We start from the raw sequence: 27,573 nt of genomic DNA, 5'->3' as shown, positions 1-27,573 counted from the left end.
GAGATGGGGAGGGACAGGCTGTGGGTGAGAAGATTGGCATGGGCAGTCGAAAGTAAGGTGCTAAGCCCCTTTCTCCCGCCATCTGTTCTCTTCCTCCCACACCCATCTGTCTCTCATTCTCTCCCTCCATTCTTCCCCCCCCCACTGTCTCTATTCCTCTCCCCTTCCCTCATTCTCCATCCCACACTCCCTAACCCTCCTTTCCTCCTTCCATCCTCCCTGTTCCTTCTCTCTACTTTCCCTCTCAGTCAAACCCTTCCTCTCTTTCACCCCTCTATACATCTCCCTTTCCATCTCCCTCTCCCACCTCCATCTCTCACTCTCTCTCTCTCCCTCTCCTTCCATCTCCCTTTATCCCTTCACCTCTTCATCTCCCTCTCTCCCTCTCTCTCCATCTCTCCCCTCATCTCTCTCCCTTCATCTCTCTCCCTCCATCTTTCTCTCTCACTCCCTCTCTTGCTTCATCTCTCCATCTCTCTCTGCCTCCCCTCCATCTTTCTCTTTCTCTCCCTGCCCGTCTCCTCTCGCTCCCTCCTTTCCTCCTTCCAGCTCTCAATGAAGTCAGGTTTGTGTATTGGGGTGCAGGACGGGTGTGGGGGGCTTTGGAGAGGGTTGTAAAGAGATTTATCGGGATGCTGCCTGGATTAGAGGGCATGAGCTAAAAGGAGAGGTTGGACAAAGTTGGGTTGTTTTCTCTGAAGCCGTGGTGGCTGAGGGGAGATCTGATCCAGATTTATAAGATTATGAGAGGCTCAGATACAGTAGACAGCTGCTATCTTTTATCCTCAGGCTGGAAATGTCTAATACCAGAGGGAATGCATTTAGCAGGGGTGGGGCAAGTTCAAAGGAGATGTGTGGCGGCAAGTTATTTTTACAGAGAGTGGTGGGTGCCTGGAATGTGGTGTCGGGGGTGGTGGTGGAGGCAGATACAATAGAAGTGTTGAAGAGACTCTCAGACAGGCACATGTATGTACTGGGAATGGAGGGCTATGGACACTGTGTAGGCAGAGAGATTATATTAGTTAGGTATTTAATTAGTTCAGAACACTGAGGCCTGGGGTCCAGGGGGCCAGAAAGCCTGTACTTGCATTATAACGTCACCCTCTGTACACCTTTCGGGGAGGGGGAGTCACTGGGTTGACAAGGAAGAGGGGATAATCAGGGCCTCAGTGAAATGAATTTCACCACCTCCTGCAAGTTCAGAGCCTGACAAAGATTCGAGCACCGATCCACCCCTTCACACCCCCTCCTGCCTGCACTCTCCCCAGGAATCTGAGATTGGGTGGGGGTGTGGGAGGAGAGAGTGTCCCCTGGAGAGGGGATGGCCGACACCCAAACCTTCTCGCTGAACGTAGCAACGAATTCCAGGGTCTTCTGAAAATTCTCCTCGCCCACGCTGCCAGATGCGTCCAGGAGGAAGTAGATGTGTACACCTGATGATATGGAGAGTGGACGAAAAGTCCAAAAGTTAATCAATGGGATCCATCCCCACATGGGACACCCACTCTACCACCTCCCCTTCCTTCCCTAACCTTCTGAGTCAGAATCAAGGCTGTCTATCATTGATTTATGTCGTGAAATTCGGAGTTTACGGCATGCAGCAGCAGTACAGAACAAGACATGAAAAATTACTCTATGTTAACATATAATTAATAAATATTGCAAAACTCAAATAGTGAGGTAGTGTTCGTGGGCCATTCAGAAATCTGATGGCAGAGGGGAAGAAGCTGTTCCTTAAACATTGAGTGTGTGTCTTCAGACTCCTGCACCTCCTCCCTGATGGTAGTGATGAGAGGAGATATCCTGGCTGGTGAGGCTCCTCAGCGATGGATGCTGCCCTCTTGAGGCATTGCCTATTGAAGCTCTCCTCGATGGTGAGGTGGGCTGTGACTGGGTCTACAGCCCTCTGCAGCCTCTTGCAGCCCTGTGCGTTGGAGTCTCCATACCAGACGGTGATGCACCCTGTCAGAATGCCCTCATGGAGACATAGAACACCACGCTGCAGGAACAGATCCTTTGGCCCGTCTAGTCTGTACTGACTATTACTCTGCCTAGACCTGTTGACCTGCATCTGGACCATAGCCCTCCATACCCTTCCCATTCATGTATTTATCCAAACTTCTCTGAAATGTTGAAATATAGACTCTCCATGGTACATCTGTGGAAATCTGCTAGAGTCTTTGATGACATACAAAATCTCCTCAAACTCCTAATGAAATATAGCCGCTGGTGTACCTCCTTTGTAATTATATCAATATGTTGGGCCAAGGACAGATCCTCAGGGACGTTGATGGCCAGGAATGTGAGGCTGCTCACCTTTCCACTGCTGATCCCTTGTTGAGGACTGCTACGTGCTCTCCTGAAGGCCACAATCAGGTCCTTGATCTTGCTGATCCGAGACCTGGTGACATCACCCAAACAACCGATTTATCATCACTTCTGTACGCTTCCTTGTCACTATCTGAGATTCTGCCAACGACAGTTGTGTCAGCAGAGAATTTATAGATGGTGTTTGAGCTGTGCCTCGCCACACTCTGTGGGACAGGGACAGCTGGGAACAAAGGCATCAAAGGCCAGTGGTGCTGTGCACAGAGTAGAGGATTGGCAAAGGATACAGAGGGATATAGATCAATTGCAGCTTTGGGTGGAGAAATGGCAGATGGGGTTTAATCCAAACAAACGCGAGGTGCTGTACTTTGGGAGGTCAGTTGTACACAGTGAATGGCAGGACACTTCACAGTGTTGATGAACAGAGGGAGTTTGAGGTCCAAGTCCACAGCTCCCTGAAAGTGGCCACACATACTGATAAGTGGTAAACGTATTTGCCGTTGATACGACCGTTGTTGGCAGAATCTCAGCTTGTGACAAGGAGGCGTACAGGAGCCAGATAGATCAGCTGTTTGAGTGGTGTTGCAACAACTTTGCACTCAACGTCAACAAGTGCACGGAACTGACTGTGGACTTCAGGGTGGGAGGTCAGGAGAACACACACCAGCTCTCTTTGAAGGGTCCGCGGTAGAAAGGGTGAGCAGCTTCAAGTTCCTGATGTCAACATCTCTGAGATCTACCCCGGGCCCAACATGTCGACGGAATCGCAAAGGAGGAATGCCAGCTTCATACAGAGTTCATACTTCATGAGGAGTTTGAGGAGATTTGGTACATCACCAAAGACTCTTGTAAATCTCGACAGATGTACAGTGAAAACCATTCTGACGGGCTGCGTCACTGTTTGGTGTGGAGGATCACAAGGGGCTGAAGAGGGACGGAGGCTCTGCCAGCTCCATCACAGACACAACCCTCCCCACCATCGGGAACATTAATAAGAGGCTGTGCCTCAAGAAGGTGCATCAATCACTGAGGACCCTCACATCCAGGACATGCCCCCTTCTCATTGCTACCATCAGGGAGGAGGTACAGGACAATGAAGACACACACTCAATGTTTCAGGATCAGCTTCTTCCCCTTCGCCATCAGATTTCTGAATGAACAACAAACACAACCTCACCACTTTGCTTTCTTTTTGCATTCATTATTTTTTTTTAAACTTTGTAACATCTATTAACTTTTTATTTATTGTATTGTACTGTTGCCACCAAGCGACAAATTCCACAACATATTGACAAGGTTCCACATGGTAGGCTTATTCAGAAAGTTAGAAGGCATGGGATCCAGGGAAGTTTGGCCAGGTGGATTCAGAATTGGCTTGCCTGCAGAAGGCAGAGGGTCATGGTGGAGGGAGTACATTCAGATTGGAGGGTTGCGACCAGTGGTGTCCCACAAGGATCTGTTCTGGGACCTCTACTTTTCATGGGGTAGAAGAGTGGGTTGGCAAGTTTGCAGACAACACAAAGGTTGGTGGTGTTGTAGATAGTGTAGAGGATTGTCAAAGATTGCAGAGAGACATTGATAGGATGCAGAAGTGGGCTGAGAAGTGGCAGATGGAGTTCAACCCAGAGAAGTGTGAGGTGGTACACTTTGGAAGGACAAACTCCAAGGCAGAGCACAAAGTAAATGGCAGGATACTTGGAAGTGTGGAGGAGCAGAGGGATCTGGGGGTAAATGTCCACAGATCCCTGAAAGTTGCCTCACAGGTGGATAGGGTAGTTAAGAAAGCTTATGGGGTGTTAGCTTTCATAAGTCGAGGGATAGAGTTTGAGCCGCGATGTAATGATGCAGCTCTATAAAACTCTGGTTAGGTCACACTTGGAGTACTGTGTCCAGTTCTGGTCACCTCACTATAGGAAGGACGTGGAAGCATTGGAAAGGGTACAGAGGAGATTTACCAGGATGTTGTCTGGTTTAGAGAGTATGGATTATGATCAGAGATTAAGGGAGCTAGGGCTTTACTCTTTGGAGAGAAGGGGGATGAGAGGAGACATGATAGAGGTGTACAAGATAATAAGAGGAATAGATAGAGTGGTTAGCCAGCGCCTCTTCCCCAGGACACCACTGCTCAATACAAGAGGACATGGCTTTAAGGTAAGGGTTGGGAAGTTCAAGGGGGATATTAGAGGAAGGTTTTTTACTCAGAGAGTGGTTGGTGCGTGGAATGCACTGCCTGAGTCAGTGGTGGAGGCAGATACACTAGTGAAGTTTAAGAGACTACTAGACAGGTATATGGAGGAATTTAAGTTGGGGGGTTATATGGGAGGCAGGGTTTGAGGGTCAGCACGACATTGTGGGCCGAAGGGCCTGTACTGTGCTGTACTATACTATTCTATATGTCGGTGATAATAGATCCTTTTCTGATTCTTCTTCTGAAAGAATGCGTACGGCATGCTTGCCTCCATTAGTCAGGACCCTGAGTTCAAGAGTTTGGAAGTCACAATGCAGCTTTATAAAACTCTAGTCAGGCCACAGCGGGAGCATTGCCTTCAGTTCTGGCCGCCCCATCACAGGAAGGGTGTGAGAGTTTTGGAGAGGGGACAGAAGTGGTTCAGCCAGGATGTTACCTGGATTGGAGGGCATATGAGCTGTCGGGAGAGATGAGACAAACTTGAGTAGTTTTCTCTGGAGCGGTGGAGGCTGAAGGGAGATCTGATCCGGACCTGGTAAGCACAAGAGATTCCGCAGGTGCTGGAAATCCAGAGGGATATGGGCCAAACTCAGGCAAGTAGGGCACGTTTAGATGGGAATCTTGGTGGGAATGGACATTGGGCCAAGGAGCCTGTTTCTGTGCTGTGTGTCTAAGAACCAACACCATCAAAAACTATAGAGAGTTGTGGACACAGACACCAGCCTCCCCTCCATGGACTCTGTCTGCATTTCCCTTTGACTCGGTAAAGCAACCAGCGTAATCAAAGCACCCACCCATCCCAAATTTCTCTCTTCTCCCCTGTCCATCGGGCAGAGGATACAAAAGCCTGAAAGCACGTCCCACCAAGCTCAAGGACAGCTTTTACCCTGCTGTGATGAGACTTTTGAATGGAGAGGGGAAGAAATGGAAGAGGGGCGAGAGGAGGAGGCAGAGAGGGGGAGAGATGGGAGGGCAGGGGAGATGAGAGAGTGGGAGACGGGAGATGGGAGAGCAGGAGAGGAGAGGGGAGGTGGGGGGAGAGGCGAGTGGGCGGGCGAGGAGACATGAGAGGGGAGAGTCGGGAGGACAGGAGAGGCGAGTGGGTGGGCAGGTGAGACATGAGAGGGGGAGAGGTAGGAAGGAGGGGTGACATGAAGGGGGAAGAGACAGAATGGCAGGGGACACACAAGTGGGGGAGAGTCGGGCAGGCAGGGGATACGGGAGGGCAAGAGAGGCAGGAGGGCAGGGGAGACACGAGAGGGGAGAGGCAGAAGAGCAGGGGAGACACGAGAGGGGGGAGAGGCAGGTGGGCAGGGGATACAGGAGGGCAAGAGAGGCAGGAGGGCAGGGGAGACACGAGAGGGGAGAGGCAGGAGGGCAGGGGAGACACGAGAGGGGGGAGAGGCAGGAGGGCAGGAGACACGAGAGGGGAGAGGCAGGAGGGCAGGGGAGAAACGAGGGGGGAGAGGCAGGCAGGTGGGGAAGATGGGAGGGCAGGAAAGTAGGATGGGACAGACTGGTGACCTCACAGACTCTTGTACCTTATTGTCTGGCTACACCGCACTCCCCCTGTGATTGTAACTCTTCATTCTGTATTCTGTTTTCCCTTTTGTCCTACCTCAGTATCTTACCTGGGCCATAATCTCTATGGATAGCATAGATAACGAAAGCCTTTCACCATATCTCAGTTCATCTGACAGTAACCAACCAGCCATGTCTTGTGGGATCCTCACACAGAGAGGAGGGTTAACGGGGGGGGGCACTTACCTTGCTTAGCATGGCCCAGAATTTCTTCAGAGAGGGTCAACTGCTTGGCCACATCCTTGGGAAAATCAAAGGCATACCAACCTCGAGAGAAGACAGAGTGTGTGTGTGTGTGTGTTCTCTCCCCTACACCCCTTGCCGTCACCCCTCCTTCCCCATCGCCTCACTGTCTGTCATCCCCGCCCTCCTCTATGCCCCCATCTCCAACAACCCCCCGCCTCATCTCTATCAACCCCTCCCTTTCCTATGCCTTTCCCCATCTCCGTGATCCCCTTCATTTGCTGCTCCCCTCCATCTCCATCACCCCTCCTTCCCCTGTGCCCCTCCCATCTCTGTGTCCCCCCCACCCCCATGCAGCTTCCTGTTTCTGTGATATCCTCCCTCCCCTGCGGTCGTCACATCTCCATCAACTCCTTCCCACCCCTGAGATCTTCCATTGCTCAGTAGCCTTCTCCTCCCCTACACCCCTCCCCATCTCTCACACCCCCCTCCGCCACTTACGCCCCTCCCTGCCAAACACACTCCCTCCCCTCCCTCTTCTGCCGCCCCATCCTTTCTCTTCCTCCTTACTCTCACAGGTGGTCTCCCTCCCACTCCACCTGCCAGTGGGGAGGCAGGTCCTGGTCCGAGAGCCTCTCAGCACCAGGCCGGAAGAGCACAGGTAGGAGACGGTGTCGCCCTCATCGAACCCCCTCACTTTGCGGCTTCCCCCAAGCGGGATCCCCGGATCAGGGCAAAACGAATCTGCCGGGAGCAAACGAACAGGTTCAGCCTCCAATTCTCACACCTCCGGGACTGAGGCCCACCTTTTCCTCCACTGACCGCTAGGCCCTCCTTTTCCTCCATTGACCACTAGGCCCGAGATGAAGCGTGGGGCTTTCCTGTGCGATTTAAAGGGCTTGATGCCCCAGTGGCCAAGTGACCAAATGGCATAATTATGCTCCTATGCCCTATGTCTATGAAACATAGAAACATAGAAAACCTACAGCAAAATACAGGCCCTTTGGCCCACAAAGCTGTGCCGAACATGTCCTTACCTTAGAACTACCTAGGCTTTACCCATAGTTCTCTATTTTTCTAAGCTCCATTTAGCCATCCAGGAGTTTCTTAAAAGATCCTATCATATCCGCCTCCACCACCACCGCTGGCAGTGCATTCCACACACTCACCACTCTCTGTGTGAAAAAACTTACCCCTGACATCTCCTCTGTACCTACTTCCAAGCACCTTAAAACTATGCTCTCTTATGCTAGCCATTTCAGCCCTGGGAAAAAGCAGACATCCCACCTCTCCCGGAAGATCCGGGAGGCTCCCCGATGCCCGAAAATTATATACGATATCCCGGAAATAGATTTTTTTGAGAGGGAGAGGGAGAGCGAACATCTTGATTGGTCCCCCTTCAGTGCTAAGAGTGGTCCCCAACCACCGGGCCGCAAAGCATGCGCTACCGGGCCGCGAGGAAACGATATGAGTCAGCTGCACCTTTCCTCATTCCCTGTCACACGCTGTTGACTTTGAACGCATGCGAGGTCATTACCCGCACGTCATCCATGTCAGCGCGGGAAGAAGATCAACTCCTCAAGCTTGCAAGTGACAGCAGGCTGAAAAGTATGTTTGACATAACATCTCTGCCGGCATTCCGGATCAAAGTCAAGGCTGAATATCCAGGAAAGCACTGAAAACGTTGCTTCCATTTCCAACATCATATCGCTGCGAAGCGGGGTTTTCTGCAATGGGTGCAATGAAAACTAAATTGCGGAATAGACTGGACATAAGGAACCCCCTTCGAGTATCACTGTCTCCCATCACCCCTCGATAGGACCGTCTTGTTGCAGGAAAACAAGCCCAGGGTTGTTGGTGTGTTGCAATGATTTTATATGTTCATACGGGGAAAATATGCGTTGTGTGTTTAATATCCAAATGTTACTTAAAAAGTTATGATGCTATTGACTTATCACCTATATTCCAGTCGTGATTAACATCACCCTCTTCCCCCCCCCCACCCCCCCACCCCGCCCGGTCGGCTGGTCCGCAAGAATATTGTCAATATTAAACTGGTCCGCAGTGCAAAAAATGTTGGGGACCCCTGCTAAGTAGACCTATCAGTTTTCTCTGTGGGCTTTACAGTCCATCTCAAAAATAATGACATTGTTGCTCGCTGCACTGTTTGCAACAGTGACTTTTCTATTGCCCATGGTGGGTTAAAATGTAAAAGACATGTTGAGGTGAGTTTAACAGGTGTCATTACAGCATAGCTAACGTTATTTAAACTAGCTGGCTAGCTGCTAAGGAGCTACACTATTGATGTCCTACGTGATGAGGCCAAACCCCCTGTAGACTTGCTTAAAGTTGTAATAGAATAAACATGATAATATAATATAATTACATATTTTAATGTCACATTTTCTGCATATACCCAACTTGGTTTACAGATTAGACAAAATCACTAAACAAAGTATTACATACACCCTTGGAAGTCAACGGGTGGGGGGGGGGTGGTATATGGTGTTGCGGGGGAGGTGGGGGTGCTACCTCCCTGAAATGGTGGTGATACCTCCCTGAAATGAGTTTTTGCAGGGTAGGATGTCTGAAAAAGCCTCTGACTATCCACACGATCAGTGACTGTCATTATCTTGTCCACCTCTATCAGGTCATCTTTATGTTTGATGGTTATCTTACATGGGATTGATAAGCTGACAAATAGGCCTACATAGAACATAGAACATAGAATAGTACAGCACAGTACAGGCCCTTCGGCCCACAATGTTGTGCTGACCCTCAAACCCTGCCTCCCATAAAAGCCCCCACCTTAGATTCCTCCATATACCTGTCTAGTAGTCTCTTAAACTTCACTAGTGTATCTGCCTCCACCACTGACTCAGGCAGTGCATTCCACGCACCAACCACTCTCTGAGTAAAAAACCTTCCTCTAATATCCCCCTTGAACTTCCCACCCCTTACCTTAAAGCCATGTCCTCTTGTATTGAGCAGTGGTGCCCTGGGGAAGAGGTGCTGGCTATCCATTCTATCTATTCCTCTTATTATCTTGTACATCTCTATCATGTCTCCTCTCATCCCCCTTCTCTCCAAAGAGTAAAGCCCTAGCTCCCTTAATCCCTGATCATAATCCATACTCTCTAAACCAGACAACATCCTGGTAAATCTCCTCTGTACCCTTTCCAATGCTTCCACGTCCTTCCTATAGTGAGGTGACCAGAACTGAACACAGTACTCCAAGTGTGACCTAACCAGAGTTTTATAGAGCTGCATCATTACATCGTGACTCAAACTCTATCCCTCGACTTATGAAAGCTAACACCCCATAAGCTTTCTTAACTACCCTATCCACCTGTGAGGCAACTTTCAGGGATCTGTGGACATGTACCCCGAGATCCCTCTGCTCCTCCACACTACCAAGTATCCTGCCATTTACTTTGTACTCTGCCTTGGAGTTTGTCCTTCCAAAGTGTACCACCTCACACTTCTCCGGGTTGAACTCCATCTGCCACTTCTCAGCCCACTTCTGCATCCTATCAATGTCTCTCTGCAATCTTTGACAATCCTCTACACTATCTACAACACCACCAACCTTTGTGTCGTCTGGAAACTTGCCAACCCACCCTTCTACCCCCACATCCAGGTCGTTAATAAAAATCATGAAAAGTAGAGGTCCCAGAACAGATCCTTGTGGGACACCACTAGTCACAATCCTCCAATCTGAATGTACTCCCTCCACCACCACCCTCTGCCTTCTGCAGGCAAGCCAATTCTGAATCCACCTGGCCAAACTTCCCTGGATCCCATGCCTTCTAACTTTCTGATTAAGCCTACCGTGTGGAACCTTGTCAAGTGCCTTACTAAAATCCATATAGATCACATCCACTGCACTACCCTCATCTATATGCCTGGTCACCTCATCAAAGAACTCTATCAGGCTTGTTAGACACGATCTACCCTTCACAAAGCCATGTTGACTGTCCCTGATCAGACCATGATTCTCTAAATGCCTGTAGATCCTATCACTAAGAATCTTTTCCAACAGCTTTCCCACCACAGAAGTAAGGCTCACTGGTCTATAATTACCCGGACTATCCCTACTACCTTTTTTGAACAAGGGAACAACATTCGCCTCCCTCCAATCCTCCGGTACCATTCCCGTGGACAACGAGGACATAAAGATCCTAGCCAGAGGCTCAGCAATCTCTCCTCTCGCCTCGTGGAGCAGCCTGGGGAATATTCCATCAGGCCCCGGGGATTTATCTGTCCTAATGTATTTTAACAACTCCAACACCTCCTCTCCCTTAATATCAGCATGCTCCAGAACATCAACCTCACTCATATTGTCCTCACCATCATCAAGTTCCCTCTCATTGGTGAATACCGAAGAGAAGTATTCATTGAAGACCTCGATCATTTCCACAGCCTCCAGGCACATCTTCCCACCTTTATCTCTAATCGGTCCTACCTTCACTCCTGTCATCCTTTTTTTCTTCACATAATTGAAGAATGCCTTGGGGTTTTCCTTTACCCTACTCGCCAAGGCCTTCTCATGCCCCCTTCTTGCTCTTCTCAGCCCCTTCTTAAGCTCCTTTCTTGCTTCCCTATATTCCTCAATAGACCCATCTGATCCTTGCTTCCTAAACCTCATGTATGCTGCCTTCTTCCTCCTGACTAGATTTTCCACCTTACTTGTCACCCATGGTTCCTTCACCCTACCATTCTTTATCTTCCTCACCGGGACAAATTCATCCCTTACATCCCGCAAGAGATCTCTAAACATCGACCACATGTCCATAGTACATTTCCCTGCAAAAACATCATCCCAATTCACACCTGCAAGTTCTAGCCTTATAGCCTCATAATTTGCCTTTCCCCAATTAAAAATTTTCCTGTACTCTTTGATTCTATCCTTTTCCATGATAATTATAAAGGCCAGGGAGCAGTGGTCACTGTCCCCCACATGCTCACCCACTGAGAGATCTGTGACCTGACCCGGTTCATTACCTAGTACTAGATGTAGTATAGCATTCCCCCTGGTCGGCCTGTCCACATACTGTGACAGGAATCCATCCTGGACACACTTAACAAATTCTGCCCCATCTAAACCCTTGGAACTAATCAGGTGCCAATCAATATGAGGGAAGTTAAAGTCACCCATGTTAACAACCCTGTTATTTTTGCACCTTTCCATAATCTGCCTCCCAATCTGCTCTTCCGTATCTCTGCTGCTACCAGGGGGCCTATAGAATACCCCCAGTAGAGTAACTGCTCCCTTCCTGTTCCTGACTTCCACCCATACTGACTCAAAAGAGGATCCTGCTACCTTACCCACCCTTTCTGTAGCTGTAATAGTATCCCTGACCAGTAATGCCACCCCTCCTCCCCTTTTTCCACCCTCTCTATCCCTTTTAAAGCACTGAAATCCAGGAATATTGAGAATCCATTCCTGCCCTGGTGCCAGCCAAGTCTCTGTAATGGCCACTACATCATAATTCCATGTATGTATCCAAGCTCTCAGTTCATCACCTTTGTTCCTGATGCTTCTTACATTGAAGTACATGCAATTTAGCCCTTCTGCCTTACTGTCTTTACACCATTTATTCTACTTCTCTTTCCTCAAACCCTCTCTGTATGTTAGATCTGGCTTTACTCCATGCACTTCTTTCACTACTCTGTCACTCTGGGTTCCATCCCCCTTGCAAATTAGTTTAAACCCTCTCGAACCATGCTAGCAAACCTACCTGCAAGGATATTTCTCCCCCTCGAGTTCAGGTGCAACCCATCCAATCTGTACAGGTCCCACCTTCCCCAGAAGAGATCCCAATGATCTAAAAATCTAAAACCCTGCTCCCTGTACCAACTCCTTAGCCACACATTCAACTGCCATCTCCTCCAATTCTTACCATCTCTGTCACGTAGCACTGGCAGCAATCCTGAGAACGTCACCCTTGAGGTCCTGTTCTTCAGCCTTCTGCCTAATTCCCGAAACTCACACTTCAGGACCTCATCCCTCTTCCTGCCTATGTCGTTGGTCCCAACATGTATCACGACTTCTGGTTGCTTTCCCTCTCGTACCAGGATGTCATGCACCCGGTCAGAGACATCCCGGACCCTGGCACCCGGGAGGCAACAAACCATGCGGGTGTCCTTCTCACGCCTAAGATGAAGCCTGGGGCTTTCCTATAGGAGCTTGTAAGGGGATCATTCTATGATGTCTGTGAAGAGTAAGAATTAGCAGTTGTGTCATTGAGTAATTGACCAATAGGCCTGAGATGAAAACTGGAGCTTTCCCGTGGGTTCTAGAGCATTTGAGGCCCTCCTCACTGGATGGATCACCGGTTTTTTTTAACAGTAGGTCTGAATTGGAGCCTAGAGCTTTCCTATAAACGTTGTAAGGGGTTTTGTGGCCCACTTTTGTGAGTATACTGTTGGTCTTTGACCGCTAAGCTCAAGATGGAGTCTGGGACTTTCTCATGGAGGTTCTGGAGGGTTTGAGGTCCTCCTCCTCACAGGACAGGTCATTGGTTTCTCAAACAGTGGGGCTGTCCTGTGGGATTGTGCAGAAGGATTGCCGCCCTCCTTATCTTATGTCAGAAGTCACTGCGAGCAATGTCAGCGGAACGTACTACACTGAACCAGAAGCTCACCAGAAGCTGCATATCACAATGCAGCACACTCCACAAACAATAACTCACAAGCTATGCTGTTCCTGGATTGTCCCTTGCACTCATGCTTGGATCTTCTAAAATCAAACCTTAGAAGGAGTATGCAGGGCAAGCATACTGAGGCACTAGGCCTAAAACAAAGCCTAGGACTTTCCAGCCAGTGAGTGACAGGAAACAAGGGTTTTGTGCCTAAAGTGTGAGTGAGTGAAACAAGGAACTCGGGCAATGACTGAGCCTGCGACTTTCCTGGAGCGAGTGGGCCCCACTGGAGGTGAGATCAATCAGGCAGGGACTAGGCCCCAAGCAAATTCTGGGACTTTTTTGAGTATAGAGCCCTATTAGGAACTATTTCAACACACACATAATGCTGGATGAACTCAGCAGGCCAGGCAGCAAACTGAATTTATGAACAGGCTCAGCTAAGCAGGAATTAGGCTCCAAAACTCTGAAGCAAAGCCTGGGACTTTCTTGAGAGACTTAAGCCCCACTACTGGTGAGATTAAACAGTTAAGGGACTAGGCCCCAAACAAAGCCTGGGACTTTCCTGAGCAATGAGTACCCCCCTTGGGAGCAGGGTCAAAGAGGCAAGAAACTAGGCCTGGAGCAAAGCCTGGGACTTTCCTGTTTCCGTGAGATGGCCAGATGTAGGGTGGGGTGGGGGAGGGAGTGTGACCTCAGTCCGTGAGTGTGGGGTGGGGGTAGACTCACCTCCGGCGTAGCAGATAGCGGCATTTCCACTCCAGCGCCCATTAGCGAGGCAGGTCCGAGCGGGGGAGCCAAGGAGCACAAAGCCCTGGTTGCAGATAAGCTGTACCGTCTGGTTGACGCGGTACCGCAAGAGGCGTGGCTGGAAGTATCCGTGCTGTAGGAGCATTGGGCTCACACACCAGTACGCTGTGGAGTGGCGAGGGAGAGAGAGCATTAGCCGAAGGGGGAGAGGGAGGGGTGCAGGAAGCAAGACGGAGACAGCCTCAGGTTGATATAATGCCAGAAAGCAGTTGGGAGCCAAGGGCCGTGTATCAGAGTAACCTGGTCCACGTAACACAGTAACCCAGTCCTGGTCCACATAACACAGTAACCCAGTCCTGGTCCACGTAACACAGTAATCGGTCATGGTCCACATAACACAGGAACCCAGTCCTGGTCCATGTAATACAGTACCCCGATCGTGGTCCACGAAACATAGGAATCCCGTCGTGGGTCCACAAAATACAGGAGCCCGGACACTGGTCCAGGAAACACACGGGCCCAGTCGTGGGTCCACGAAACACAGGAACCCAGCCACACGTTCACGAAATGGTGTAGTCCAGTCGTGGGTCCAGGAAACACGGGAACCCGGTCGTGGGTCAACATAATGAAGGAACTCGGACATGAGTCCATGAAGCAAAGTAACCCAGTCATGGCTCCTGTTATATGTTATACAGAGAAAGAGCAATAAGGGGTCTAGAAACATTTAATATAAACTTGGTAAGCAGCTTCATGTGTGGCACCTTGTCAAAGGCCTTCTGAAAGTCCAAATATACAACTGCCACTGCATTCCCTTTATCTATCCTACTTGTAATCTCCTCAGAGAATTCCAACGGGTTTGTCATGAAAGATTTTCATTGAAGGAAACCATGTTGACTTTGTCTTTTCTTGCCCTGTGTCACCAAGTACTCCATAACCTCATCCGTAACATTTGACTCCAACATCTTTCCAAATACTGAGGTCCCCGCTCTCAATGGGAACTGCAGAAGAAGGGAATAAGTGAGGTTACAGCCAACCATTTTAATTCCCATTCTCATTCCCATTCCGACATATTGATCCATGGCCTCCTCGTGCCACAATGAGGCGACCCTCAGGGTGGAAGAGCAACACCTTATATTCCATCTGGATAGCTTCCAATCTGATGGGATGAATATTAAATTTTCCTTCCCCCTTCCCTCTTCTATTCCCCATCTAGCCTCTTACTTCTTCTTCTTACCTACCTGTCACCTCCCCCTGGTGCCCCACCTTCTTCCCCTTCACCCACGGTCCACTCTCCTCTCCAACCTTTTACCTCTCCCACTCACCACCTGTCACCTCCCCCTGGTGCCCCACCTTCTTCCCCTTCACCCATGGTCCACTCTCCTCTCCAGCCTTTTACCTCTCCCACTCACCACTTGTCACCTCCCCCTGGTGCCCCACCTTCTTCCCCTTCACCCACGGTCCACTCTCCTCTCCAGCCTTTTACCTCTCCCACTCACCTGCCACCTTCAAGCTTGTCCTCCTTCCCGCCCCCAACCTTTTTATTCTGGCATCTTCCCCCTTCCTTTCCAGCCCCGAAGAAGGGTCTCAGCCCAAAACATCCCCTGTTCATTAATTTCCATTGATGCATCTGACCTGCTGAGTTCCTCCAGCATTTTGTTGCTCTGGATTTTATAGAACATAGAATAGTACAGCACAGTACAGACTCTTCGGCCCACAGTGTTGTACCAACCCACAAACCCTGCCTCCCATATAACCCCCCACCTTAAATTCCTCCATATACCTGTCTAGTAGTCTCTTAAACTTCACTAGTGTATCTGCCTCCACCACTGACTCAGGCAGTGCATTCCGCGCACCAACCACTCTCTGAGTAAAAAACTTTCCTCTAATATCCCCCTTGAACTTCCCACCCCTTACCTTAAAGCCATGTCCTCTTGTATTGAGCAGCGGTGCCCTGGGGAAGAGGCGCTGGCTGTCCACTCTATCTATTCCTCTTAATATCTGTGTACCTCTATCATGTCTCCTCTCATCCTCCTTCTCTCCAAAGAGTAAAGCCCAAGCTCCCTTAATCTCTGATCATAATGCACACTCTCTAAACCAGGCAGCATCCTGCTAAATCTCCTCTGTACACTTTCCAATGCTTCCACATCCTTCCTATAGTGAGGCGACCAGAACTGGACACAGTACTCCAAGTGTGGCCTAACCACAGTTTTATAGAGCTGCACCATTACCCCGTGACTCTTAAACTCTATCCCTCAACTTATGAAAGCTAATACCACATAATCTTTCTTAACTACCCTATCTACCTGTGAGGCAACTTTCAGGGATCTGTGGACATGTACCCCCAGATCCCTCTGCTCCTCCACACTACCAAGTATCCTGCCATTTACTTTGTACTCTGCCTTGGAGTTTGTCCTTCCAAAGTGTACCACCTCACACTTCTCCGGGTTGAACTCCATCTGCCACTTCTCAGCCCACTTCTGCATCCTATCAATGTCTCTCTGCAATTTTTGACAATCCTCTACACTATCTACAACACCACCAATCTTTGGGTCATCTGCAAACTTGCCAACCCACCCTTCTACCCCCACATCCAGGTCGTTAATAAAAATCACGAAAAGTAGAGGTCCCAGAACCGATACTTGTGGGACACCACTAGTCACAACCCTCCAATCTGAATGTACTCCCTCCACCACCACCCTCTGCCTTCTGCGGGCATGCCAATTCTGAATCCACCTGGCCAAACTTCCCTGGATCCCATGCCTTCTGACTTTCATGCCTACCATGTGGAACTTTGTCAAATGCCTTACTATAATCCATGCAGATCACATCCACTGCATTACCCTCATCTATATGCCTGGTCACCTCCTCAAAGAACTCTATCAGGCTTGTTAGACATGATCTGCCTTCACAAAGCCATGCTGACTGTTCCTGATCAGACCATGATTCTCTAAATGCCCATAGATCCTATTTCTAAGAATCTTTTCCAACAGCTTTCCCACCACAGACGAAACGCTCACTGGTCTATAATTACCCGGACTATCCCTACTACCTTTTTTGAACAAGGGGACAACAATCGCCTCTCTCCAATCCTCCGGTACCATTCCCGTGGACAATGAGGACATAAAGATCCTAGCCAGAGGCTCAGCAATTTCTTCTCTCGCCTCGTGGAGCAACCTGGGGAATATTCCGTCAGGCCCCGGGGACTTATCCGTCCTAATGTATTTTAATAACTCCAACACCTCCTCTCCCTTAATATCAACATGCTCCAGAACATCAACCTCACTCATATTGTCCTCACCATCATCAAGTTCCCTCTCATTGGTGAATACCGAAGAGAAGTATTCAATGAGGTCCTCACTCAGTTCCACAGCCTCCAGGCACATCTTCCCACCTTTAACTCTAATCGGTCCTACCTTCACTCCTGTCATCCTTTTGTTCTTTACATAATTGAAGAATGCCTTGGGGTTTTCCTTTACCCTATTCGCCAAGGCCTTCTCATGCCCCCTTCTTGCTCTTCTCAGCCCCTTCTTAAGCTCCTTTCTTGCTTCCCTATATTCCTCAACAGACCCATCTGATCCTTGCTTCCTAAACCTCATGTATGCTGCCTTCTTCCACCTGACTAGATTTTCCACTTCACTTGTCACCCATGGTTCCTTCACCCTACCATTCTTTATCTTCCTTACCGGGACAAATTTATCCCTAATGTCCTGCAAGAGATCCCTAAACATCGACCACATGTCCATAGTACATTTTCCTGCAAAAATATCATCCCAATTCACACCTGCAAGTTCTAGCCTTATAGCCTCATAATTTTCCCTTCCCCAATTAAAAATTTTCCTGTCCTCTCTGATTCTATCCTTTTCCATGATAATGCTAAAGGCCAGAGAACGGTGGTCACTGTCTCCCAGATGCTCACCCACTGAGACATCTGTGACCTGACCCGGTTCGTTAACTAATACAAGATCTAGTATGGCATTCCCCCTGGTCGGCCTGTCAACATACTGTGACAGGAATCCATCCTGGACACACTTAACAAACTCTGCCCCATCTAAACCCTTGGAACTAATCAGGTGCCAATCAATATTAGGGAAGTTAAAGTCACCCATGATAACAACCCTGTTATTTTTGCACCTTTCCAAAATCTGCCTCCCAATCTGCTCCTCCGTATCTCTGCTGCTACCAGGGGGCCTATAGAATACGCCCAGTAGAGTAACTGCTCCCTTCCTGTTCCTGACTTCCACCCATACTGACTCAAAAGAGGATCCTGCTACCTTACCCACCCTTTCTGTAGCTGCAGAATTTATTGTGTTTATGATGAAATGTCTATCCCATTTGGTACCGGTTAACCGGCCGGTGCACCCCTGTGTTTATGATGAAATGTCTATCCCATTTGGTACCCGTTAACCGGCCGGTGCACCCTTGTGTTTATGATGAAATGTCTATCCCATTTCGTACCGGTCAACCGGCCGGTGCACCCTTGTGCTTATGATGAAATGTCTATCCCATTTGGTACCAGTTAACCGGCCGGTGCACCCCTGTGTTTATGATGAAATGTCTATCCCATTTGGTACCGGTTAACCGGTCGGTGCACCCCTGTGGGCTGCTGCAAGAAGGTTCTCTCCCTGCCTTCCTCGTTAGCTGATGCCAAGGGCAGTGGGCTGTGAATCTACGGATCTCCTGGTTCGTCCGCTGGGACACTAGCTTCATCAGCAAAGGAATCTTCTTTAGCTTCCCTGGGACCCTGTCGATCATCTGGTGTTTATGATCCAAACCTCTCCTAACAATTTGTCCATCTGCCAGCTCAATCTCTGCTACTTGACCGTGACAATCCCGGATGACAGACGCCAGCTTTTTCTCCCCTGCAAGATGTGCATCTTTGGCACCAAGCATTCTCGGACTGGTGTGCATAATGTAATCCTGCTTCATGTCCTCTTGCTGGCTGCAAGTTCACTCCTGGACAGTCGGCTCTGGGAGATCGGATGACTACAGTCCATCAAGTTCTTCTACCCACATCCAGGCCTGGTAAAAGTTCAGCTGACAGTCTCCGTAAACTTGAACTTAAACCAGACTAGCACTGATCTGAAGCATCAGTGTGAAAACCCCACTGATACTTTTGTAAAAGAGAATTCATTGTTTTCTTCCTTTATTGACACACGCAGTGTGGAGTAGACCCTTCCGTCCCTCAGGCTGCGCACCCCAGCAACCCCCAATTTAATCCTAGCCTAATCATGGGACAACTTACAATGACTAATTAACCTACCGACCAGTACGTCTTTGGACTGTGGGAGGAAACCGGAAACCCACGCAGTCAGGGGGAGAACGCATAAGTTCCTGACGGGCAGCGGTGGGAATTGAACCCGTGTCTCTGGTACTGTAAAGAGTTGTGCTGACCACTACCCTATGGTGCCACCCCTCCAATACGGTCGATGCAGGACATCACCAATGGTATCTTTTTAATCCAATTTCTGCCCAGCAAATTAGCCCGTTAGCCTCCCCCATCTACAGGCAGGTTCCCTTGTGAGGCACCTCTGTCGTAAAGACACCACGCGGGTCCACGCCGTCTCCAGTGTAGCTACGGAACACCGAGTTCAGCGATTATAATTCTGGAATATGACGTAAGGATAATCTGGTTTCCAAGGTGATGGCTGAACCAGTATCCAGCTCAAATTTCAGGGCTGGTTGTCCACTGTGAGTGCAACCAGGTAAGGAGGCCAGGCCTGGTGTTACATGCAAAGGGTTTGGAAAATAGTGTACACTTCTTCACTCCGGTTGTTTCCTTGCGTGGCTGGATTCTGTCGCTTTATGTTGGTGCATTGCTTAATGAAGCACACCTTCTTGAGGTGCCCTACCTTCTGACAGAAATGGAAGACTTTTTTTTGATCCTATTATTTTGAAGGACCTGTCCCAGGCTCAGCACGTAAATGTAATTATGAAGAAAGAACAGCAGCACCTCTATTTTTTAGGAGTTTGTGAAGATTCGGAATGACATCTAGAACTTTGACAAACTTCTATAGACGTGTGGTGGAGAGTATGTTGACTAGCTGCATTACAGCCTGATATGGAAAATCCTACAAAGAGTAGTGAATTCAGCCCAGGCCATCACGAGTAAAGCGCCCCCCCCGCCCCCGCACCACTGGGCACGTCTACATGGAGCGTTGTTGCAGGAAAGCAGCATCCACCATCAGGGGCCCCCACCACCCAGGTCATGCTCTCTTCTCGCTGCTGCCATCAGGAAGAAGCTACAGGAGCCTCAGAGCTCACACCACCAGGTTCAGGAACAGCTATTACCCCTCAGCCATCACAGTTTTCAACCAAAGGGGATAACTTCACTTGCCCCATCATTGAAATTTTCCCACAACCTATGGATTCACTTTCCAAAACTCTTCACCACATGCTCCTGCTATTTATTGCTTATGTATTTATTATTATTGTTGCTTCTTTTTATATTTGCACAGTTTGTTGTCATTTGCACACTGGTTGAACGTCCAAGTTGGGTGGTCGGTCATTGGCTCTGCTACGGTTATTATGCTAAAGATTTGCTGGTATGCCCACAAGAAAATGAATCTCAGGGTTGTATATGGTGACATGTATGCACCTTGATTATTAAACTTTACTTCGAACTTTTGAATTTCGAACTTTGCTGTGGAGATGTTCTCCAGAGGGGGCTCTTGCTTCAATACTGCCTGAATCTCTGGTAAGCTGAGGAGCTTGCTTTGTCCCAGGACGTACCATGTTTTACGGACAGGAGGCTCTCCTATGTCCTATTATGGGCTCTAGAAAATAAATTCTTGGATAGGTGTTGCTTTATCGAATTTGCTCAGGGGATATCTTTGCACTAGCATTCCTGTACCACCAGGGTCAGTCTTGCAATTAAATCATCTCCTTTCTCGTTGGGGGTCTGCTGCAAATGTGAGAACCTATAGCATACAGTAAAACATTGCCCTGCACCCCCTAAATGTTGTCCAAAACATCAAACGATTGTCAGTTCAGATTCATTCTGGAGGTGCAGGGCACCAGCGTATTTGTGCCTGAGTTCTCCCAAGTGCACGTGAAGCAATTCGAGTTTCATTACTTCCCCTAATTTGCTGCTGGTGTTAAAATTCTTTGGAGTTCGATGATTTCCTCCATTACAGCCAAATTCCAGTGGTCGGTTTTGCCATTGCAACAGCCCAAAATGTATTGGTTTGTCATTGCAACTGTCTAAACTGGATTGGCTTGTCATTGCGACAGTCCAAAATGAATTGGTTTGTCACTGGAACAGTCTAAACTGGATTAGATGCTTGGAGTAGAGAGGCCAGTCTTGTTTCCATCTTTATCACCAGATGTTATGTATCCGCGGAGCAAGAACAACAACGTAGTAGTAAGATTAAACACTGTACTGAGTCATGTTAGTAATGGTTCACACTGGACAACTTACAGTGTGGGAGAGACAAACCAAGCCCTCCAAGACGAAACATTTGAATCGAAAGCCAGCGCAGAATGAGAGAGCTATCCGCGCACAGCAGTCCAGTCAACTCATCACACAATCTATCGACACATGGACACTTTACACATTCTCACAATCAATCTGTTACAAGCACAAATACATATAGTGCAGGAACCTGGTCGTGGGTTCACATCCGATGGCGTAAGTTGGCTTATCACAGAGATGGACTCTATAAGTCCATGTATGGCTGGGACGGACTCCATAAGCCCGCGTATTGCAGCGACGGACTCGATAAGCCCGCGTATGGCAGGGACGGACTCCATAAGCCTGCGTATCACAGGGCTGAACACTGGAAGCTCACGCATTGCAGGGGCAGGCAAGGCTGTGTAGCGTGGTCACCAGTGCTACAGGAACACAATCCTCTGAACAGCTACAATCAGTCCCCACCCCACCCTTTGGACTCACGTCGGCACTGGGCAGTCTGCGACTTCTCCCTCTGTGCATTGCGCAGAGGGCTCCAGCGTCCGGACTGCATACACACCCTCCAGGCGACAGGGAAGGGACGGAAGCCGACCGGACAGTGGTACTCCAACACTCCGCCCGGCCGGGGACTGGGGGCACTGGAGGACCTCCCTCCCGAGATCGGATCCACTGGACCGCAGGTTGTTCCTGGGGGAGAGAGGGGAATCAGTGAGGCTCCAGCACCTCCTCCCGTTTCCTCTCTCCATCCATTACCTCACTCCTCCCTCTCACTCCATCCTCTCCTTCTCCGCTCCCGACTCAACTTCCTTCCCTCCAGCAAGTCCTAACATTTTCCACCTCCTCCTCCACCCCTTATCCCCTCCTTCTCTGATGACCTCCTCTTCCTTCTGCTCCTGTCACCTCCTGCCCCTCCTCCTCCTCCCCATCGCTCCTCCTCCCATCACCTCCTCTTAATGCACCCAGATGGGGAGGGAGAAGAGTATGAGATGGGAGGGAGTGATGGGTAAGTTGGGCATAGGAGAATGAGAGGTATGAGGGGGAGGGTTACAAAGGGAGAAGATGGGAGGAGGAAGAGAAGGATAGGAGGAGAGAGAGAGGGCAGGGGGAGGGAAGGGGGAAGGGAGGGGGAGGGGAGGGGAAGAGGAAGGGGAAAAGGGAGGCGAGAGGGGATGAGGGTGAGGTTGGTGGAGGGGGAGAGGGAGACAGGTAAAGGGAGAGATGCAGTGGGAGGGGGAGAGGAGAGGGGAAGTGGAGGAGAGGGGAAGTGGAAGAGAGGGCAAGGGGGTGGATGGGAGAGGAGGAGAGGGTGGGAGTGAGAGAGAGGGGGTGTGGTGAGAAGATTGGGAGAGCAGGAGGGAGAGGGGCTATAGGGGGAGAGGGGAGGGAGAGAGGAATGGTAGTGAGGAGAAGGGGTGTGGCATGGAAAGGAGGGGAGATTGGGAGAGCAGGAAGGAGAGAGGGAGAGAGGGAGGAGAATGGGGGGAAATGGGAGGAATAGGATGAGGGTGAGGGTGAGGGTGAGAGAGGGGGGAGAGGGGTTGAGGGGAGAGGGGGAGGTGGAGATGGGAGAGGGGAGGGGGAGAGGGGTTGGGGGAGATTGGGTGGGGGAGATGGGGAGGGGAGAGGGGAGAGGGGGTGAGGGGAGAAGGGGAGGGGAGAGGGGATGGGGAGATGGGGTGGGGGAGATGGGGAGGGGGAGAGGGGAGAGGGGGTGAGGGGAGAAGGGGAGGGTGAGGGGGTGAGGGGGAGAGGGGAGAGTGGAGAGGAGAGAGGAGAGAGGGGAAGAGGAAGGGGGAGCTGGGACGAAGAGGATGAGGCCAAGGGTGAGGGTGAGGGTGAGGGTGAGGGGTAAAGGGAGAGTAGTGGAAAGGAGCAGAGGGAGAGAGGGGGAGAGAATGAGGGTGAGGGAGAGGCTGAGGGAGAGGGAGAGGGGGAAGGGGGAGAGGGGGAGAGGGAGAGGTGGAGAGGGGAGGGGGAGAGGGGAGAGGGGGAGGGGGAGGGGGAGAGGGGGAGAGGGAGAGGGGGAGAGGGAGAGGTGGAGAGGGGAGGGTGAGAGGGGAGAGGGGGAGGGGGAGCTGGGAGGAAGAATATGAGGGTGAGGGTGAGGGGTAAAGGGGAGAGTGGTGGAAAGGAGCAGAGGGAAGGGGGAGAGGCTGAGGGAGAGGGAGAGGGGGAAGGGGGAGAGGGGAGAGGGAGAGGTGGGGAGGGGGAGGGGGAGCTGGGAGGAAGAATATGAGGGTGAGGGTGAGGGGTAAAGGGGAGAGCAGAGGAAAGGAGCAGAGGGAGAGAGGGGGAGAGGGGGAGGGTGAGGGTGAGGGAGAGGTGGAGAGGGGAGATGGGGAGAGGGAGACGGGGAGAGGGGAGGGGGGAGAGGTGGAGAGGGGAGATGGGGAGAGGGGAGGGGGAGATGGGGAGAGGGTGGGAGAGGAGAAAGATGTTCGGAGATGGGGATTGAGACGGGGAGAGGGGAGAGGGAGATGGGGAGAGGGAGAGGGAGAGGGAGAGAAGGGGAGAAGGGGAGAAGGAGAGGGGAGAAAGGGAGAGGGAGAGGGGGAGAGGGGAGAGGGGGTGAGGGGAGGGAGATGGGCGAAGAGGTGAGGGGAGAGGTAAGGAGGGATGGGGAGAGGGGGAGAGGGGGAGCGGGGAGAGGGGGAGAGGGGAGAGGAGGAGCGGGGAGAGGGGGAGAGTGGAGAGGGGAGAAGGGAGACGGGGAGAGGGGAGGGGGGAGAGGGGGAGTGGGGAGAGGGGGAGTGGAGAGAGGGAGAGGTGAGAGTGGGAGAGGGGGAGAGGGGAGGGGAAAAAGGGAGGGGGAGAGTGGGAGAGGGAGGGGGGAGAGGGGGTGAGGGGAGAGGGAGAGAGGAAGAGGAAGAGGATGAGGGTGAGGCTGAGGCTGAGGGAAAGGGGAGAGGGTGAGGGTGAGGGAGAAGGCTAGAGGGAAAGGGAGGGTGAGAGGAGGAGAGGGGGTGAGGGGAGAGGGGGAGAGCGGAGAGGGGAGTTGGGAGAGGGGGAGAAGTGGAGAGTGGGAGAGGGGAGAGCGAGAGGGGTAGAGGGGGAGAGGGGGAGAAGGGGAGAGGGGGAGAGGGGAGGGGAGAAGGGGATAGGGAGAGGGGGAAAGGGGGTGAAGGGAGAAGGGGTGAGGGGAGGGGGGAGACAGAGAGGGGGAGAGGGGAGAGGGGGAAAGGAGTAGAGGGGAGGGGGAGAGGGGAGAAGGGAAGAGGGAGAGAGGGCGGTGGAGCTAGGAGGAAGAGGATGAGGGTGAGGGTGAGGGTGAGGGGTAAAGGGAGAGTAGTGGATAGGAGCAGAGGGAGAGAGGAGGAGAGGGTGAGGGTGAGGCTGAGGGAAAGCGGGGAGAGGGTGAGGGTGAGGGAGAGGGGTAGAGGGAAAGGGAGGGTGAGAGGGTGAGAGGGGGAGAGGGGCAGAGGGGAGAGGGGAGAGTGGAGGGGGAGAGGGGGTGAGGGGGTGAACGGAGAGGGGAGAGGTGGTGTGAGGATGAGGGGAGAGTGGAGAGGGGGAGAGGAGAGAGGGGAGAGGGGAGGAGGAGAAGGGGAGAGGGGAGAGGGGGAGAGTGGAGGGGAGAGGGGGAGAGGGGAGAGCGAGAAGGGCAGAAGGGGAGAAGGGGAGAAGGGGAGAGGGGGAGACGGGAGGGGGAGAAGGGGAGAGGGGGAAAGGAGTAGAGGGGAGGGGGAGAGGGGAGAAGGGAAGAGGGAGAGAGGGCGGTGGAGCTAGGAGGAAGAGGATGAGGGTGAGGGTGAGGGTGAGGGGTGAAGGGAGAGTAGTGGATAGGAGCAGAGGGAGAGAGGAGGAGAGGGTGAGGGTGAGGCTGAGGGAAAGCGGGGAGAGGGTGAGGGTGAGGGAGAGGGGTAGAGGGAAAGGGAGGGTGAGAGGGGGAGAGGGGCAGAGGGGAGAGGGGAGAGTGGAGGGGGAGAGGGGGTGAGGGGGTGAACGGAGAGGGGAGAGGTGGTGTGAGGATGAGGGGAGAGTGGAGAGGGGGAGAGGAGAGAGGGGAGAGGGGAGGAGGAGAAGGGGAGAGGGGAGAGGGGGAGAGTGGAGGGGAGAGGGGGAGAGGGGAGAGCGAGAAGGGCAGAAGGGGAGAAGGGGAGAAGGGGAGAGGGGGAGACGGGAGGGGGAGAAGGGGAGAGGGGAGAGGGGGAGAGGGGAAGCGGGGAGAGGGGGAGATGGGAGAGGGGGAGATGGGAGAGGGGAGAGGGGGAGAGCGGGAGAGGGAGTGAGGACGTGAGGGGGAGAGGGGAGAGGGAGACGGGGAGAGGGGGAAAGGTGGAGAGGGGGAGACAGGGAGAGAGAGACGGGGAGAGGGGAGAGGGAGATGGGGAGAAGGGGAGAGATGGAGAAGGGGAGAGGGGAGAAGGGGAGAGGGGAGAGGGGGAGTGGGGAGAGGGGGAGAGCAGGAGAGGGTGTGAGGGGAGAGGGGGTGAGGACGTGAGGGGGAGAGGGGAGAGGGAGACGGGGAGAAAGGGAGAGATGGAGAAGGGGAGAAGGGGAGAGGGGAGAGGGTGAGAGATAGAGAGGGGAGTCATGGAGAGGGAGACGGGGAGAGGGGAGAGGGAGACGGGGAGAGGGGGAGAGGGGGAGAGGGGAAAGGGGTGAGGGAGAGGGGGGAGTGGAGAGGGGAGAGGGGAGAGGGGGAGGGGAGATGTGGAGAGGTGGAGGGGAGATGGGGAGAGGGAGAGGGGGATGGGAGGGGGAGATGGTGTGGGAAATGAGAGGCAGAGGGAGATTGGGAGAGGAGAGAGGGAGGGGGAGGGGGAGAGGGAGGGGGAGAGGGAGGGGGGATGGGAGGGGGAGAGGGAGATGGTGTGGGAAGGGAGTGTAGGGGTAGGGAGAGTAAGAGGGAGAGGGAGAGAGGGATGGGGGAGATGGAAAGACGGAGAGCGGGAGAGATGAGAGGGGGGTGTTGGGACTGATGGGAGGGGGAGAGATGGGGGAGAGACAGGGAAGAGAGGGAAGAGACAGAGGTGGGGGTGGGAGAAGGAAGAAGATTGAAGGGGATTCGTGCCCTCTGCCCTCCTGTCTGGGACCCCCTCACCTGTGACATCAGCAGCGTGGAGGAGGAGGCTGAGGGAGAGAGTGAGGAACCACAGACAGGGCTCCATCGCTGGAAGTGCAGGATTGAGTGATCGATTGTCGTGGGTTCCCGTACACACAGTAACAGGAATTACCGGGGCAAAGGTCGATCCAAAGGCCAGACCCGTTCTGATTTTGGAACCACTTAACCCCTTCTCTTCCATCTCTCAGCCAATCGAGGACATGGGAAGGTGGGAGCAAAGGCAAGAGGGGCAGGAGGATAGCAAGCATGCAAGGGAGGAGGAGGAACAGCGGGGGAGAAGTGGAATGGGGAAAGGGGACATAGGGAGCAGGAGGAGAAGACGAGAGACTGGGTAGAGGGGGACGAGTGGGAAGAGAGAGGAAGGGGCAACGGGGTGAGTGTTGGGTGGTGAGGGTGTTGGGGGAGAAGTCAGAGATAGTTTGGGGGAAGAGAGGGGAGGGTGTGGCAGAGAATGGAAGTGGGGTGGGGGAGAGAAAGAAACTTACCAGTAGAAAGGAGAAGGGAGAGGGGTTGGAAGGGTGGGGCAAAGAAAGGAGGTGATGAGGGGAGGGAGGATGAGGGGAGGAAAGAGGGATGGCAGGCTTCAGTCATTGCAATTTATTAGGCACAGCAAAGGCAATTAAAAATAAGTTACATTTAAGCAGAACTGCTATGGTTGGAGAGGGCCAGAGTTAAAGTGGTTATTCTTGGACCTCCCCAAGAAGAGGCAAAGGCTCGAGGTAGGTTTCTTTCTTTCTTCATCGGTTACTACACAACTGGTGCAGTGAGAGCGGGTCCAGGTTCCTTAATGTGAGAGACGTGGGAACACGGGAATGACTCCAGTCTCCCCGATAACTGCTTCGAGGCATGTCAGGGAACAAGAGCAGAGGCTCGACGACATTCAGCTCATCTCAGAGAATGTGCGAGTAACAATTAGGAGCGCGGGGAGTAGTTTAAGTTCATGTGTATTGTCGTTCAACCATGTAGGTGTATACAGGTAAACAAAGCATCATTCCTCAGGGACCAACCTGCGAAACAGAACATAGAGGCAATCACATACAGTTTATAAAATAATATTAACACAGTCATTTTACAGGTAATTAAAATACTCTATAGATAAGTTGAAACAAAGTGCATATATGACATATACTGAAATATATAACTGGGTAATGGTCCCAGCGCTATCATAAAGAATGTGTACTGGGTGGTACCGGGGTGTTCAGGAGTCTCACAGCCCAGGAAAAGAAGCAGTTACCCAGCCTAACAATCCTCACTCCCATCCTGCAGCACCCTGACAGTAGGAGTCAGAGAGACTGTTGGAGTCAGAGAGACTGTAGCAGGTCAGAGAGACTGTTGGAGGTCAGAGAGACTGTAGGAGGTCAGAGGGACTGTTGGAGGTCAGAGAGACGGGAGGAAGTCAGAGAGACTGTAGGAGTCAGAGAGACTG

The 27,573-nt window shown here is 51.6% G+C and overlaps 1 protein-coding gene across 2 annotated transcripts in view; it reads right to left on the bottom strand.

Annotated features, from left to right (window-relative positions):
• Positions 1 to 26,200, bottom strand: part of LOC140204993 (complement factor B-like) — a 54,144-nt gene extending 27,944 nt beyond the window's left edge. For both annotated transcript variants that reach the window (XM_072272038.1, XM_072272039.1), the window contains exons 1-6: positions 26,127 to 26,200; positions 21,566 to 21,769; positions 13,654 to 13,839; positions 6,851 to 7,024; positions 6,284 to 6,364; positions 1,339 to 1,433 (exon numbers count right to left, since the gene is read on the bottom strand). In XM_072272038.1, coding sequence (XP_072128139.1) covers positions 1,339 to 1,433; positions 6,284 to 6,364; positions 6,851 to 7,024; positions 13,654 to 13,839; positions 21,566 to 21,769; positions 26,127 to 26,193 — 807 coding nt within the window. In that variant the 5' untranslated portion in view covers positions 26,194 to 26,200. The remainder of the gene's footprint in view (positions 1 to 1,338; positions 1,434 to 6,283; positions 6,365 to 6,850; positions 7,025 to 13,653; positions 13,840 to 21,565; positions 21,770 to 26,126) is intronic.
• Positions 26,201 to 27,573: the final 1,373 nt, after the last annotated feature.

Source organism: Mobula birostris, chromosome 11 (assembly GCF_030028105.1).
Source record: "Mobula birostris isolate sMobBir1 chromosome 11, sMobBir1.hap1, whole genome shotgun sequence".
In the NCBI taxonomy this organism is placed as follows: Eukaryota; Metazoa; Chordata; class Chondrichthyes; order Myliobatiformes; family Myliobatidae; genus Mobula; species Mobula birostris.
This window is presented reverse-complemented; position numbering and strand designations above follow the sequence as displayed.